The sequence below is a fragment of the Aotus nancymaae genome, unplaced genomic scaffold (genome assembly GCF_030222135.1).
Source record: "Aotus nancymaae isolate 86718 unplaced genomic scaffold, 86718_ANA_hifiasm-v0.15.2.pri h1tg000057l, whole genome shotgun sequence".
NCBI classification, from domain to species: Eukaryota; Metazoa; Chordata; class Mammalia; order Primates; family Aotidae; genus Aotus; species Aotus nancymaae.
In genome coordinates this window covers 9,067,015-9,084,596 of record NW_026988471.1, presented here as the reverse complement: position 1 = coordinate 9,084,596, position 17,582 = coordinate 9,067,015, and the positions used below count along the sequence as shown (strand labels likewise).

The following is a 17,582-nucleotide window of genomic DNA, read 5'->3' as shown; positions in this document are numbered from 1 at the left end:
GTTGGAAAATACTCTTCAGGATATCATTCAGGAAAACTTTCCCAACCTGGCAAGGCAGGGTAATATTCAACTCCAGATAATACAGAGAACACCACAAAGATATTCTTCAAGAAGACCAACCCCAAGGCACATAATTGCCAGATTTATTAGGGTTGAAATGAAGGAGAAAATACTAAGGGCAGCCAGAGAGGAAGGTCAGGTTACCCATAAAGGGAAACCTATCAGACTTACAGCAGATCTCGCAGCAGAAACCCTACAAGCCAGAAAAGAGTGGGGACCAATATTTAACATCCTTAAAGAAAAGAACTTTCAACCCAGAATTTCCTATCCAGCCAAACTAAGCTTTATAATCGAAGGAAAAATTAAATCTTTTGCAAACAAACAAGTACTTAGAGAGTTCACCACCACCAGGCCTGCCTTACAAGAGCTTCTGAAAGAAGCACTATACATATAAAGGAACAACCAATATCAGCCTTTCCAAAAATATATCAAAAAGAAAAGAACATTAACACAACGAAAAATTTACACTAACTAATGGGCAAAACAGCCAGCTAGCATCAAATGCCAGTATTAAACCTATATATATTCTAATCGGATAAAAAGCCAAAACCCATTGGTATGCTGCATCCAGACCCATCTCACATGCAACGATACACAAAGACTCAAAACAAAGAGAAGGAGGAAGATTTATCAACCAATCAGAGAGTAAAAATAAACAAATAAATAAAAAGCAGGAGATGCAATTCTCGCCTCTGATAAAGTAGACTTTAAAGCAACAAAGATCAAAAGAGGCAAAGAAGGACATTACATAATGGCAAAAGGATCAATGTAACAAGAAGAGCTAACGATTTTATAGATCAACGAGACAGAAAATTAACAAGGACATCCAGGACTTGAACTCAGACCCGGAACAAGTAAACTTAATAAACATTTATAGAACTCTCCACTTCAAATACATAAAACATACATCACCACCTCACACCTATTCCATAAGTGACTACATAATTGGAAGTAAATCACTCCTCAGTAATCGCATAGCATTTCATAGGTTTAAATGAAATATTGGTTGGCTGCTCGTTTGTTATTTTCTTCCCTTATTCCTTCCTGTTTATATCAAGTATAATTATTGGTATAAAAGAGGTTTTCAATACCCATTACTAAACTGCATTCTAGCCTGGGCAAGAAAGCAATACTCCCATTCTCTCTCTCTCTTTCTCTTCCTTTTTCTTCCTCTTCTTTATTCTTTTTCTTTCTTTAAAAAAAAAAAAGAATAGAAAAAAAAAGATGTCAAAATTAATTCCACACTGCAGGAAAAAGGTGAAGAAAAAAACTGTATTCCAGTGTTTAAATCAGTGACCCTGTCCTTCTGGACTCTAACAGAAATCTCTTAATTGAAAATCCTCTGCTAAGCATCATAATCCCAGATACTCAAACTGGTCATGGACCCATCTTCATCTCTACATCTCACTAGACATGTCTTTTAGTCCAACTTTTCAGACGTGTGACTTACCGTAGGTTTCTTTCCAGTGGTATAAACTGGGTTCTTACAATACGCCTGCTTGCTCTTCTGAAGGTAGCGCTTCCAAAGATTATGTAAAACGTCATTCTAAGGTGGAAGGGAAATGAGTGGTGGGTGATTCAGGTTATGATGACAAATGTGCAGGCATATCTATACCACAGTTTGGTGTCTATATGTAGCATCTATCAGAACCTGAGTCCCATAAAATGCACATTGGGGATTGATATGTTAAACCAGTAGTTCTCAAGCTTGATTGTGTGTCAGAATCACCTGGAGGGCTGGTTCAGGCTTCCATCTAAATGTCCTCCTACCTGCTTTTCCTTAAAAAGAATTATAATAGGCTGGGCGCAGTGGCTCACGCCTGTAATCCTAGCACTTTCAGAGGCCGAGGTAGGCAGATCACGAGGTCTGAAGATTGAGACCATCCTGGCCAACATGGTGAAACCCCCGTCTAAACTAAAATATAAAAAGTTAGTCAGGCATAGTGGTGCACACCTGTAGTTCCAGCTACTCCAGAGACTGAGGCAGGGGAATCGCTTGAACCAGGAGGCAGAGATTGCAGTGAGCCGAGATTGCGCCACTGCACTCCAGCCTGGCGACAGAGAAAGGCTCCGTCTGATAAAAAAAAAAAAATTATAATATCATCAAAGTATCAGGTACCTGAGAAATGCAGAAAAAAATCCTTCTTAATTGTAGATTTTAGAGAAGGAAAGGACATTAAAATCACCTAGCTGAGTCCTTTTCTTTTGCATATTAAGTAAATTAAGGATCAGAGTAAGAAGGCAACTGATACATGACTACACTTTTAGTTAGGAGCAAAGCTGCTACCAGGTTTACTAACCAGTCCCAAGTGAAAGTAAAACTAAACAAAAAAACTTTTCCAGCCAGGCACAGTGGCTCACTACTGTAATCCCCAGACTTTGAGAGACCAAGGTGGGAGAAATTGCTTGAGTCCCGGAGTTCGAGACCAGCCTGGGCAACGTAGTAGACCTTGTCTCTACAAAAAATTTTTAAAAATTAGCCAGGTGTGGTGGCAAACGCCTGTAGTCCCAGCTACTTAGGAGGCTGAGGTGGCAGGATCACTTAAGTCTGGGAGGTTGAGGCTGCAGTGAGCTGTGATCAGGTCACTGCACTCCAGCCTGGGCAACAGAGCAAGACCCTGTCTCAAAAAACAAACAAAACAAAAAGACTTTTCCATTTATTCATCATCTACTAGGTAGCAGGCATCCCTTAGCTATAACACAATATTGTAAGACAGCTATTATTAGCTTCATTTTACCATTGAAGAAACTGAGTAACTTGGCCAAGATTACCCAGCCAGTAAGTAGAAAAACTATAAATAGGATTTGAAGTCAGTTCTGATTCTGGAGCCTCTGTATGTGGCATAATGCTACTCAACTGATCAGGTCTAAACAGTTATGCTCACCGGCTAATTTCAGAAAAATTGCTTTCAGAATTAACCCCTAATGAAGTGAGCATAAAGCCACATAGGAATAAACTCTGCTACAGCTATATAGTGTGTAACTATATAGAACTATTTTTAAACATTTATGCATAGAATAACTACGTAACGAGAAATTAGATCACAAACCTTCACTATCAGCCATCATACCTAATGCAATGACTATAATGGGTTAGCCCCTGTTGTTTCATGTTTTTGAATTTTTAATTCTTTTTTTTTTTTTGAGACGGAGTTTCGCTCTTGTTACCCAGGCTGGAGTGCAATGGCGCAATCTCGGCTCACCGCAACCTCCGCATCCTGGGTTCAGGCAATTCTCCTGCCTCAGCCTCCTGAGTAGCTGGGATTACAGGCACGTGCCACCATGCCCAGCTAGTTTTTTGTATTTTTAGTAGAGATGGGGTTTCACCGTGTTGACCAGGATGGTCTCGATCTCTTGACCTCGTGATCCACCCGCCTCGGCCTCCCAAAGTGCTGGGATTACAGGTGTAAGCCACCGTGCCCGGCAAATTTTTAATTCTTAATGCCTTTCAAGGTAGGCCCAGCATCCATTTAGGCCGTGCACTGGAATCGTGGTTGTTCTGTTTTGGCTTGCCCCAACCACCAGTTTGAACAGCAAAGGCTCCTCTACAAATATTTCCTTGGTGACTGCAGCCCACATTGATCTTTCTCTGTTCTCTTTTTGCCTTTAATATCACTTATGAGTAATATCACTTATGAGTGAGGTGGTGGCTCACACCTATAATCCTAGCACTTTGGGAGGCCGAAGCAGGCAGACTGCCTGAGCTCAGGAGTTTGAGACCAGCCTGAGTAACATGGTGAAACCCTGTCTCTACCAAAATACAAAAAATTAGCGGGGTGTGGTGGCGTACACCTGTAGTCCCAGCTACTCGGGAGGCTGAGACAGGAGAACTGCTTGAACATGGGAGGTGGAGGTTGCAGTGAGCCAAGATCATGCCACTGCACTCCAGCCTAGGTGACAGAGCAAGACTCTACACCTTAAAAAAAAATCACTTGAGTATATTACCATATAAATTCATGTCTACTCATTTCACATATGCATAAATCCCTCTCCCCAACTAGGCTGGATATCTCAACAGTTGGTTTCCAATGAAGAATATGAAGCAAGTGAACAACTTGTTGCTAAAAAATGCTTTTTAAAGCATTCCAGAAATGGCTTGTACTAGATGAAGAAATATGAAATTCAAGTAACTGCAGAAATACTATGTTGCTCCAGGGAGGCAGCAAAGTCAAAGTGTGGTCCCTGCACCGGAAGCATCAGTGTCCCTTAAGAACTCATTAGAAATGCACATTCTTAGGCCCTACTCCTTCTACTAACTTAGAAATTCTGGGACTAAGGTCTAGTGATTGGTGTTTTATCAAGCCCTCCAGGTGATTCTGATGCACACTCAGGTGAACCACTGGTTCAACATATCATTGTCCAAAGCACACTCTGTGGAACTCGAGTCCTGACAGATGTTATGTACATGCACCAAACGATTTTGTTATCAAATTGTGAACACCACACAGGACGTTTCCTGGAAATTAAAGAAGCACATTAACACACAAAAGGTACTAATAAACCCCCAAAGTTATTTGAGTTTTACTTTATTTAACCTGTTGTTTCCCAAGTATCTGAAGACTAAAACCTTTAAATTTTTCTTTCGGATGTATTGCTTATTTACATCCTGTAGAACACACTTCCAGAATTGCTGGCCTAATAAAAGGATTAAAGCAAAAACATCAGAAAAATTTTTCTTCCAGTAGCCCTAGTATTATTACTGATTTCTCCTTAGTTCCACTCTAACTCTTACTGTTCTTTAAGAATAATATGTAAAATTAGCATCTAGTCACAAATGTATTTACCTTTAACTCTGGGCCTACTCCAAGGTTCTTTAAGGCTTCTGCTTGTTGATAAAGAATGTACTGGAAACCTTCACACACATACCAATCCCAGCCTTTTTCTAAATGACAAATAGCATATTTTAGCATTTGCATTCCTAATTTACTAACCTTAATGCTACTACAGTTACAATTTGTGTTTTACACATTAGGACTTGAATTTTTCCTTTTTTTAAAATTAACCCAGAACTTAGCAGCTCAGTGACTTGAATTTTTTTGTACCATTGAAAAAGGTTTCCATTCTTATAGTCTCTTGTTTACAACCTAGCAAATGTGTAACCAAATGCTGAAACTAAATATTTTATATAATTTCAGATTTCAAATGTTTTCCATTATCTATATTTTTTCTGAAATATTAACCTAAAAGCAAAAAAATGAATAGTCACCATGTTAAAAAAAAGTGAAACAAGTTTTAAAAATGTGTATTTTCCTGAACGATGCCCAGCAGAATCCTAAATGAAAATACTCAGTCACTGCTTCCACTACTTTTCTGTTGCCTCTCACAAGGGAAGAGTGAATTTTTAGTGAATGAATGAATGAATGTCAAGATCTCATGATACAGGAGTGTAAGAAATGGCAATAAGAATGTTCAAATAAAATAAACTGCTCAATGGCATTCTGCTTTTTCTGAAATGGTTCTAGGTTATAAGGAGAAAATTAAAGCAAGGTACTAATACTGATCTCAGCCTAGGTGCCAAGTGTGTGCTGGGTATTTTAAGTGGGTTATTTTCTTGAATACTCAAAACCACCCTAAGAGAGATTGTGAAGAAACCTGCCACCACAACAGACAGAGTTACATGTTTAACGACAACTACCGGCTGAAAGAAAAGTCTGTGACGACCCTTATGTTTTACCCCTTACCACTGGAAAAATACTGTAACTCTTCCAAAAGCTTGTTATCAGTACTTTTTACATGGAGCTTCTGAGGTCTGTTACTGACTTCAAGATTTCTTCTCTGTAGAATGCCAGAGTATTCAACTCTTCTCCCTTAACTGAATGTCACAAAGTCTCCCCATCCCTGCTGACTAACCCAGTTCTTTCCCAAGAAGGGTCTCAGGTTGTAAGAGTCTAACAGAAAAGCCAGTAATTTTGATGGGTCCATAAGTAAAGGAAGTTTAAACTCTTCAAGCTATATGCATATACTCCCTCTTCTTCTTGCATGCTGTTCTCAGAAACTGATAAGGTTTATTTTAAATTCTGAATCTGTGTTCCTATTTTCCACAATGGATGATATTTTGTTCTCACTTTACAAATGAAGAAATGAAGGGCAATGAGGTTGACTGTAAGACACTTAATACCTAATATAAAGCACCTGAGTTCCTTAAGAAATGTACGTCTAAACTACACATTTTAACTATTTAAATAGGTCAAGACCAAATTAATCAGGTTTTACTCTGACAAAATTTAACAAAAATTAATCAGGTTTTAGCCTAATAAAAATAGTCACTACTAAAGGCTAAACAGAAACATGAAATAGCATTTAGGCATTCACTGTTATTCATCTAAGAATATTAATGTGGCCGGGTGTGGTGGTTCATGCCTATAATCCCAGTACTTTGGGAGGCCAAGATGGGAGGATCATGAGGTCAAGAGATCGAGACCATCTGGCCGACATGGTAAAACCCTGTTTCTACTAAAAATACAAAGATTAGCTGGGCATGGTGGCACGCACCTGTAGTCCCAGCTACTTGGGAGGCTGAGGCAGAAGAATCGCTTGAACCCGGGAGGTAGAGGCTGCAGTGAACCAAGATTGTGCCACTGCACTCCAGCCTGGCAACAAAGCGAGACTCCGTCTCAAAAAAAAAAAAGAATGTCAATGTATTTTATATAAATATTTCATAAATACACACATATAAATATATATATATATTTTTTTAATGTGTGTGTATCCTTAAAGCTATCTCATATAGAAGAGTCCCCATTATCATTAGCCTCATTTCAAACTTGGGAATTTGGTCCTAGGTACTTAGTCATAAAAATAAAAAGCATCAGTTACACTTTACCTAAGATCCTTCTCAATAATGGTTAATTTTATGGACTCACTGGATTAATAAAACACTTTACCTTTCAAAGCACACTCATGCTGGGGCCATTTTAACGGAAAATAATTTTCCCAATGGGTGTGTTAAAAATTCAACATGAGAAACAGATTTCTGGAAGCTCAATATTGTATTCAACTTCCTAACAATTCCACAGCTGAATTATTTCAGAAAATAAGTATTTTGTCTATAAAAGCACAGGAGATCATATTCACCACAATGAATAACAGACATAGAAGAACATATGCCAGTAGATAAAATCTGGCATTTTCTCTAGAATCTACTTAAAATTCCATTCCATGTCTCACATCATGAAGGTGAAAGATGTGAATAAAGAATGTTAAGCACATGTGAAGAAAGAACTTACCAGAGTTATTTTTTCTTTTAAGCCCCCGGTTGAGGGTTTTTATCTGGGTATTAGGAATAACATCAGTGTTTATAACTTCCTTAGATCTCTACAGGAAACAGAACAAGACCATTAAAGAGATAGTTTTACATCCCCCTAAGCATATTTCCAAGCATTTTCTAATGAACCAAACTGTGAGTGCCAGGACTGAGGATGGTAAAATCTTGGGAAAATTAAAAATCTTTTAACATTCCAGTTAATATTTCTGTTGTTTCTTGATTCAAAATTTCTCATTACCTAAAACAGTGCCTGGAATACGGTAACCATAAAGTATTTGTTAAATGAATAAACTTTTACTTTAAATCACTTTTTAACTTTTACAAACCAAAAGTCAAATTTACTCACTTTTTTCTCCACACAAAATACACTTCAGTATTAAAATAACTTAATGTATTTATTGTAACTGGTAATGCCTAACCTACAGACAGATTAGTTTTGGCCTTCTTTTCCATGTCTTTGAATAATACTCTAAAACTACTTTCATTTCTGAAATTATAAAAGTACTCATTACATTTTATTTTTAATCAAACTTATAGAATTTTAGAATGACTAAAATGGTTAGTATAATTCATACCAGAGTCTTCAATCCCAACTGCTCTCAATGGCAAGTATCAAAGACTCTGGCTCTCCCACAACTAAAAATAAAGTGTTGAGTCTTTTTTTGTTTTTGTTTTTGATTTTTTTGGAGACAGAGTTTCGCTCTTGTTGCCCAGGCTGGAGTGCAATGGCACAATCTTGGCTCGCTGCAACCTCCGCCTCCTGGGTTCAAACGATTCTCCTGCCTCAGCCTCCCAAGTAGCTGGGATTACAGGCATATGCCACCATGCCTAGCTAATTTTGTATTTTTAGTAGAGACGGGGTTTATCCATGTTGGTCAGGCTGGTCTCGAACTCCCGACCTCAGGTGATCCGCCTACCTTGGCCTCCCAAAGTGTTGGGATTACAGGTGTGAGCCACTGCACCCCACCGAGTTGAATGGAGCAACATTTTATTCCATAAAGTAGAATAAATGTTCCCATTATGAGTCTTAATGCCAGAAGAAAGGTGACGATTTTTGACCAACAGGAGACATTACTGTTTTTCTAAATTTAGAGATTTGGAATGAAATTTATCTTTTAACTTTCCATAAGAATAAAAGATACGTCTCTACCAACAGGATTTTTGGAATGTAGTCTCTCTAATCACAGAAACCATATTCAAAGCAATTCTGGTATACTGGGTTGGCCACACTGAGAACGTAAGACACGTCAGAATAAATACAAAAGCCGTCATCTAGCAAGGACAAGTAAAACTTATAAAGGGTAGCCAGAAAAAAAGACTTAAAATCTGTACTACACAAAATGTGAAAAAGCAAAAAACAAGAAAAAGTGAAACCTCTAAAACCAGAGCTCTAATTAATTAAATTACTGAATGGCTATTCTGGAATATTTACAATATTTACAATCTATAACAATGCCTGCAAATGTTTAGATCAAGTATTTTTCCAAATTGTTAAGGCAAAGATTGAACAGTACTCACACATCACTTTCTCCATTTCATACACAGGAAAAATTACTGGTGATTTTAGCTTTCATCTTCATAATTTCCAAATTTTCTACAGTAATCATTCATTGCTCTTGTAATCATAAAAATCTATTAAATCATACAAGTCTAGTCTACACCTTTTTAAATACCCATGAAACTCTTGCAAAAATATCTATCGTCTAAATTGAACAGACTTATGACTTTACAGTTTTTTTCCTGGATAAAATATACCAGGATAACATTTGGTTCCTTTATCAATTCAGAAGGCCTTTCCCAGACTGCAGTGTGCCCAGAGCTTGAGAGTTATATACAGAGGAAGAGGGAGGGCAATAAAAGGGGCAGAAAGATAGGGCAAGTTGTACCACGACTTCCATTTTTCATAGCTGTAATAGTTTCACAGGCCATTCCCCGCTCACAATATTTCAACATCGCCACACTGCTCAACTCCAGGAAGCCCCAACTACATCACATTCTCACATTCTATGTGAAGAACATGGCTAGATCTCCGGAAAGACAAGAATAACTACTGAATTTGTGCAACACATAACTTTTTTTTCCTTTAAGCCTATCGTCTGAAAGGAAGGCAGTGAGCTAGGTTCTTGATCTTTGTAAAGATTTGTCCAACTTCATGAACTCTCCATTCTTGCCTAGTTACTCCATACGGGTTGACAGTCTTTCAAATGGGGAGCTAGGTAGTGGTATTAGATTCTTGCAAATTAAAAAATGACTGCAGCAGATTTGACCAAACAGAATCAAATGGAAACATTATCAAAATCAGCTAGAAAAGCAATTAGTTAACGTAGTTCAATTCCCATAAAAATAGTATTCTGACTTCAACTACTAATGGCAAATATTCCATCAGACACACTCTTTCTTCACTGCGTTTATAACTACACTACAGTACAAAAGCAAGAGTGAGTAAAACTGTTAGCTCCTCACTACACACTGAAGGTGAGGACCAAACAGCACATCTGTCAAGTGCACAATCTGACATACACAGACACGCACACACTCACACAAACTACGAAACCATCACTATAATCAACATAATAAATATCTCCATCACCCCAACAATTTCATCAAGTGAGTAGAGATCTTTTTAACATTCTGTGTGACTAAACATGAAGCAGAGATATGCATTCTGGCTGCAGACTAAAGAACACTGTCTCAAGGAAAAGCACTTGTGTAACAGACTTGCAAACTCAATTCACCAGTTTTTTCAAGGGAAAAATTTTTTCCTTTTACTCACTTCATATATTTTGTCCAGGTTTTTCGTTGTTTAAGGAACGAAGGTAAATCTGGTCTCTGTTACTCCATCTTAGCCAGAAGCAGAAGTCTACTTGGTTACATTTACTTGTCCCAAATTTGCCTTTCTTAGGCCTGTATGGTGAAGGTAACATTTGTTCCTTCCTGGCTCTGTAGACTTTGAGGAAATCCTTTTCCCCAGAAGAGAGTCCTGGCACATTTAGCCTGTTCAGTAGCAGACTGTCTACACCCTTGATTGTTTTGGTGATGCGGGCCTGCAGGTGTATTCACAATAGGACCTAGCACTCACAATGTGAAGGTGGGCTTGTTTCCAAGGTTACACAGGACAGTATGACAATCTCTACTTTAAGAGGCAGGTGTGATGGGTAAAACAAACACTGAAGACAGAAAACTCACATTACATTCAGGTCCTGGCTCAACACGCAGTATTCATGTAACTTTGGCAAACTCACTCAACTTGTGAGCCCTATCAGTAGGCGTAACAGTACCTCTCACAGTTTGTGATGAGCAGGAAATGCAATAACGAAGCCAAAAACACTTTGTAATCTATAAGGTACTATACAAAGATAACAGGATAATGAAGCATAGTTCCAAAATATTCCCAACAGTTCTCAAGCTTTCTAACATTCCATCTTCCAAACCTCTGAGCCACTATGACACATTAAAAAAAAGTAAATAAGTACTAACCAATAAAAAGAAAAGTATCACCTTCTAAGTACAACTTTAATTATTTCCCTTCAGCCAACACTCTGAATAAGAAATCATTTATAAACGTGGCTCAACACAATTTCAAAAACTCATCCTCAATCTAATTCACAAATTCCTTAACCTATGTGTAAGTACCTACGACCACTCGCATCCTTGGAAATTTGTCATTGCATGAGTGACAAAAATCAACCAAATCTTTGGGATTTAGACTACATATCAGGCTGAAATAGCAATTTTTAAAACATATGCAAATTCATAAATGGTGTTTGTTACTTACCTCTGTAACATTGTGGCAGGAAGTGCAGTAGTATTTGCCTTCATCAGTAAGACCCCATGAGACAGCCTCACACTGAGTACAGCGTTCTTTAAACTCTTTCTATGGGAGAAGAGGATAGAAAAGGTGTTCCCATCAAGCCACGTTCAGTACATTATACCTAAACCCTGCAGTTCTACTTAGTGGGTTCCTGGCGACTTTATAAATAAAAAATCATAGACAATAGAAAACATATCAGAGAGATTATCTGCAAACAAGGAGAGGAGTGGTATGAAACCAAATTAAACTATTGGAGGAAATTTATTGAAATATGCAGTGTGAGAGGAAAAAAGAGAAAAGGAGGTGATGGGGTAAACTGGAAACAAAGATGAGTAAACAAAGCTCCTTGAAAATGCTGTGAGAAAGATGATAAACTTAAGCAGAGAGAAGACTTTTTAAAAATGCAAATACCATTGGGAACTCTTCCAGGACACTAAAAGCATAAGCCACAGAGGAACTAGATTTGTACTAGTTTCAAGTTTTGATTTATTCACTCGGCAACATAAGGAATCAACTATGTGTGTACTAGGCATGTTACTAGGTGCTAGGGATTCAAACAGACATGGTCCCTAGTCTGGGTATACACTAGCTAATGGTGAGTTATAATTATTAATTCCTCAGCCTAGCATTTACAGAAGTTAGCCATCCATCATTCAAAAAACATTTTTTGGGCATCTACTATAAGACAGTACTGCTTCTGTATATACAGACCTAGTTCTGTGATTCCCAACTCTTTGGAGTTTATTAGCGTTGACCTAACTATCGAGTATTATTTAATGCCATCAAAGTGTGTGCCACCTGGCTGAGTGTGAGGGCTCACCCCTGTAATCCCAACACTTTGGGAGGCTGAGGCAGGAAGATCACCTGAGCCCAGGAGTTCAATACCAGTCTGGGCAACATAGCGAGACCCCCGCCCCTACAAAAAATAAGAAAAAATTAGCCAGTAGTGGTGGCTCGCTAATTGGGAGGGGTAGTCCTAGCTAATTGGGAGGCTGAGGCGGGAGGATCTCTCGAGCCCAGCAAGTCAACGCTGCAGTAAGCCGTCATCTTGCCACTGCGCTCCAGCCTGGGAGACAAAGTGAGACCTTGTCTCAAAAAGAAAAAACGAAAATGTGTCATTTTACGCAGTAGCTTTAAAAAAAAAAAAAAAAGGCATGCCAAATTAATTTTGGCGACTTGGTAGTGTTCAGTGACCCCGTACTAACACTACGATGAATGAACCTGGGTGGTGGAGGTTGCAGTGAGCTGGACAATTTGGGGAGTTCCCAAATCTTAATTTAGAATCCCTGAAGAAGACTGTGGTGAGGATTCCCAGAGAGACCGACAGGGGTTACCAGGAGGCATCTCAGGTTCCAAGCCCTGCCCCTCCCTCACCCACCCCGGCATCAAAGGGAACTTGTAGGTGGTCCAGTCTCGAGAGGATGAGCCCGGTGGGTGGCCACCCCACGAAACCCACAACTTCATCCTTAAACACACCCATAACGACAAACACCACACCCTCCCTCACCCACAACCTCGCGGAGCCAGAAACTCCAGCCTTTTTACCAAAGCCGCGCGCGCACGCGGCCCGCCAGCCCCAGACCTCACCCCGCCCCGCAGCCCTGAGCCCCGCCTTCCTCCAACCGGTGGCCGCCCCAGCCCACAGCCTCCGCCGCTCCTCCTCAGCTTCTCTTCCCTTCGGCCCCGACAGTCAGGGCCCGCCAGGCGCACCGCCTCCTTACCGCCTCCTCGAGGTCCATCGCGGCGCCGCGGCAGTTGCCACCTCCGGGACCCGTTACCCGACTAGCGCGAGCAGCTTCCGGGAGAGGCGGGAGAAGCCTTCCGGCCGGAAACGCAAGCCCCGGACTTAGGATTCCGTGCGCCTGCGCGGCAGCGAAACCGCACCAACGGGGGCGAGGCTCAGCAAAGCCGGCAGCCCCCTCGCAGCCTGTCTTCCTTTCCTACTACTGGGAACCAAAACCAACCAGTAAGAAAGTGGGCGACGCCTACTGCTGAGTGATTCGATCAAACTCTGTTCCGACGGTCATCCATTCCGAGACCGACTTACTCATCAGGCTGCTGGGGGTGTTGCGCAGGGCGGGGCTCGCGAGCGCGGGTTCTGCCCTCCGGGTCTCGACCCTCACTGGGTTTTTTTAAGGGGAATCCTCGGGGTTTGGAGGAAAGCTCACGAGCTGTGAGTTAGACCTAGGTTTCTAATCGCGGCTCTCCTGCTTACTTGTGCCTCAGTTTCCTCCTCTGTAAGAATTAGATGTTCTGTGAGCACCCCCCCTTTCTTTTTTTTTTTTTTTTGAGACGGAGTTTCGCTCTTGTTACCCAGGCTGGAGTGCAATGGCGCAATCTCGGCTCACCGCAACCTCCGCATCCTGGGTTCAGGCAATTCTCCTGCCTCAGCCTCCTGAGTAGCTGGGATTACAGGCATGCGCCACCATGCCCAGCTAATTTTTTGTATTTTTAGTAGAGACGGGGTTTTACCGTGTTGACCAGGATGGTCTCGATCTCTTGACCTCGTGATCCACCCGCCTTGGCCTCCCAAAGTGCTGGGATTACAAGCGTGAGCCACCGCGCCCGGCTAAGAAGAGAGTCTTAACAAACTAACATTAGCTCTCTCAAAAGACAAATAAATTTGATAAACTCTAGAAAGACTGATCAAAAAGTAAAGAAGAGCCTAGGTTGGTGGTGCGCACCTGCAGTCCTAGCTACTTGGGAGGATGAGATTAGAGGTTTGCTTGAGCCCAGGAGTTCAAGGCTGCAGTGAGCTATAATCAGACCACTGTGCTCTAGTCTAAGCAATGGACTAAGAAAATCAAAATAAACTTTTACCAGTGACATCACTAACCAATATATAGTGATATCACTACAAATACCACACACATTAAAAAGATAACTCTAGGTCAATAAATGTGAAAATTTGGAAGAAATGAACAAATTCCTAGAAAAACAAGTTATTAAAAGATATGCAAGAAGAAATAGAAAATCTGAACAATCCTATATCTGTTTAAGAAGTCGACTCCATAAGTTAAAAAAAAAAAAAAAAACTCCCTGAAATGGCATAGCTGGTAAATTCTACCAAATTTTTAAGAAAAAAATAGGCCAGGCGTGGTGGCTTGCGCCTGCAATCCCAGCACTTTAGGAAGCTGGGGCAGGTGGATACTTGAGGCCAGGAGTTCGAGACCAGCCTGACCAACATGACAGAACCTTATCTCTGCTAAAAATACAAAAATTAGCTGTGTGTGGTATTGCATGCCTGTAATCCCAGCTACTTGGGAGGCTGAGGCACAAGAATCGCTTGAACCTGGGAGGCAGAGGTTGCAGTGAGCCGAGATGGTGCCATTGCACTCCAGTCTAGGCAACTGAATGAGACTCTGTCTCAAAAAAAGAAAGAAAAAAAAAAAGAAGAAGAATACAAATTAAAACCACAATGAGCAATGAGATACCACCTAACACCTACCAGGATGGCTAAAATTAAAAAGACTGCAAATATCAAGGATATTGATAAACTGAATATGGATAAACTGAATCTTTTCTACATTGCTGATGGGAGTGTGAATTGGCAGAAGCATTTTGGAAAATTACTTGGAAGTGGAGCTAAATATATGCTAATTATAACCCAGCAATTTCACTCCTAGATATATTCCCGAGAGAAATGAGTGTATATGCATATGGTCACCAAAAGGCATGTCCGATTACTTTCATAAAGCTTTATCATAGCAAAATATTACAACCAAATGTTCATTAACGGGTGAATGCATAAACTGTAATACAGTCATAAAATGGAATACAGTAATGAAATAAATGAATAACTGCTACATACAACAAAATGAATGAGCCAAGCACAGTGGCTCATGCCTGTAATCTTAGCACTTTGGGAGGCCGAGGCAAGCGGATTGCCTGAGCTCAGGAGTTCGAGATCAGCCTGGGCAACAGGGTGAAACCCCATCTCTACTAAAATACAAAAAAATTAGCTGGGTATGGTGGCGTGCACCAGCTACTTGGGAGGCTGAGGCAGGAGAATCACTTGAACCTGGGAGGTGGAGGTTGCAGTGAGTCAAGATCGCACCATTGCACTCCAGCCTGGGCAACAGAGCAAGACTCTGTGTCAAAAAAAAAAAAAAAAAAAACAGCAACCGCGACAAAAAATGGATGAATCTCACAAACATAACGATGTGCAATTCGTTACGTTTGTGAAAACTGAATTCTTTGCCACTCCTCCCATTGAAAGATGACGTCCATTCCCCTCGACTGTGGACTGGACTTTTGGCCAGCTTTCACCAATAGAATGCTGTTTCAATGGTGTTGTGCAACTTCCAAAACGATGTCTTTGCAGCTTCTGCTCTTTTTAGAATGCTCCTTCCTGAATGCCAGCAGTCAAGGCAAGTCTGATATGATTTGGCTGTGGCCTCACCCAAAATCTCATCTTGAATTATAATCCCCATAATCCCCATGTATCAAGGGCGGGACCAGGTGGAGGTAATCAGATCATGGGGGCTGTTTCCTCCATGTTGTTCTTGTGATAGTGAGTGAGCTCTCACCAGATCTGTAAACACAGTTTTACAAGTGTCTGGCGTGTCCCCTGCTGGCACTCAGTCTCTCTCCTGCTGCCCCGTGAAGAAGTGCCTTCCCCATTATTTTACATTTCCTGAGGTCTTCCTAGCCATGCAGAACTGTGAGTCAATTAAACCTCTTTTCTTTATAAATTACCTAGTCTGGGAGAGTTCCTTATAGCAGTATGAAAATGGACTAATAAAAGTCCAACTACCTTGAGACAACCATGCTGTGAGGAAGCCAAAGCTAGCCAGGTGTAACAGAGAAGGTCTGAAGTAGCAGACATGTGATGAAGCCTTCTTGGACCTCCCCACACAGCCCAGTTACGTCCTTTTTTTTTCCCCCCCAGTTACTTCCTGTACGCAGCCTAGCGTATGATCACAGCTGATGCTAGGTGGAACAGAAGAACTGTGAGTCAACAAAATGTGATTGTTTTAAGCCACTATTTTGAGGTAGTTTGTTACACAGTAAAAGCTAGCTTACAGAAATTGGTTCTTTTTTATTTTTGAAATAAAGATGGGGTTTCACTATGTTGGACAGGTTAGTCTGAAACTCCTGGCCTTAAGGGATCCACATGCCTCGGCCTCCCAAAGTGCTGGGATTACAGGCATGAGCCACCTTACCCAGCCTAGAAATGGGTTTTTGAAATAGAATCAATTTAGGCAATACACAATTAGGTAATGTGCAAAAACCTAAAACATGTGCCCAGATCTAATTCTATCCTGACACTGCTCCTCTAGATAACAACATAACAGAAAAAAAACTTGAGCATGCCTCCCCGTTTTACGGCTATGTGTTTTTGTATAAATTATACACATGTAGGATTGTTCTAGGGATGTCTATTATGGGACACAAATAATATAAATATTGAAATGATGAGATAAATAAAAATGTAAATAATTACTTTATCAACATACTAAATAGCATTTATTTCACTGAAAATATCAGTTATGTAATGAAAGAAATCATTATTTTTTTAAATCTTGGCTTACTACTATGTAATACCAGTGATCTGTATTTCTTCTGGTCTTACATTCAATTTATTTAAATACGTTTTTCTGGAAGTGATAACAGAAAAAGATATCTTTCCATTGTTCTCATAATAGTGGAAACATTTGCAAACATTCCGTCTCAAAATGCTCTCTCCAGAAAGTTTCTTCCAAAGAGCAGTTTACTTTTTCATGCATTAAACAAACAGGAGCCTACCGTGCACCAGACACTGTTTTACGCACAGAGAATAAAGCAATGAACAAAGACAACAACAAATCTCCACCTCATGAAGCTGACACTCTCGCTGGGGGAGACACAGCACAAATGCATAAATAAATCACTCTAAAATACATCAGCTGGGAAAAACCTGCCATGAAGAAACACGAAGCAGGATACGAGGATAGAGAGTAGCTGGAGTGGAAGGTTGAGGGTGGGAGTTGCTGTATTAGACTGAGTGGTCTGGGAAGGCCTCTCTGGTACAGGTGACGTTTGATGGAAGCTGAAAGAAGCAGGGGACCCTGCCATGCAGTGAATGGATGGGGAGGGGGTCAGCATTCCAGGTGCAACGACCTGGACAGTAAATGGCCCTTAATGAGCAGAGAGGCTTATGGAAGAGTCCTGAGGGCAGAGAGGGCCCCAGGGCCAGCTCATGACTAAGGCCCTGTAGACTATGATAAGGACATCAGATTTCATTCCCAGTGAGACAGAAAGCAGAGGAGTGACAGGATCTGACATGTTATAAAAGGGTGCCTCTGAGTTTGTGGAGAATGAGTTATAGGGGAGCAAGAGGGACCAGGGAGGTCACTTAGGAGGATGTGGAGGCCAAGGCAGCTCCACCTTGGATGCTAATCGGCCAAATCAATCTCTGGTTAACTCCCATTCCAGGAAGGCCTCTAGGATTTCCAGTTTATTTTA

The 17,582-nt window shown here is 40.6% G+C and overlaps 1 protein-coding gene across 4 annotated transcripts in view; it reads right to left on the bottom strand.

Annotated features, from left to right (window-relative positions):
• The window catches only part of TAF1B (TATA-box binding protein associated factor, RNA polymerase I subunit B), an 81,061-nt gene extending 68,088 nt beyond the window's left edge, over positions 1–12,973 (bottom strand). Inside the window, exons 1-5 of one of the 4 annotated variants that reach the window (XM_021669023.2) lie at positions 12,857–12,973; positions 11,100–11,198; positions 7,287–7,374; positions 4,845–4,942; positions 1,511–1,606 (exon numbers count right to left, since the gene is read on the bottom strand). Coding sequence is in view for 2 of the 4 variants with exons in the window: in XM_021669020.2 (XP_021524695.2) it covers positions 1,511–1,606; positions 4,845–4,942; positions 7,287–7,374; positions 11,100–11,198; positions 12,857–12,874 (399 nt within the window). In the remaining 2 variants the exon portion in view is untranslated. Of the gene's footprint in view, positions 1–1,151; positions 1,226–1,510; positions 1,607–4,844; positions 4,943–7,286; positions 7,375–11,099; positions 11,199–12,856 lie in introns of those variants that run through there. The other 3 variants (XM_021669020.2, XM_012438858.2, XM_021669022.2) reach the window with 3 other exon arrangements.
• Between the last annotated feature and the right edge of the window lie 4,609 nt (positions 12,974–17,582).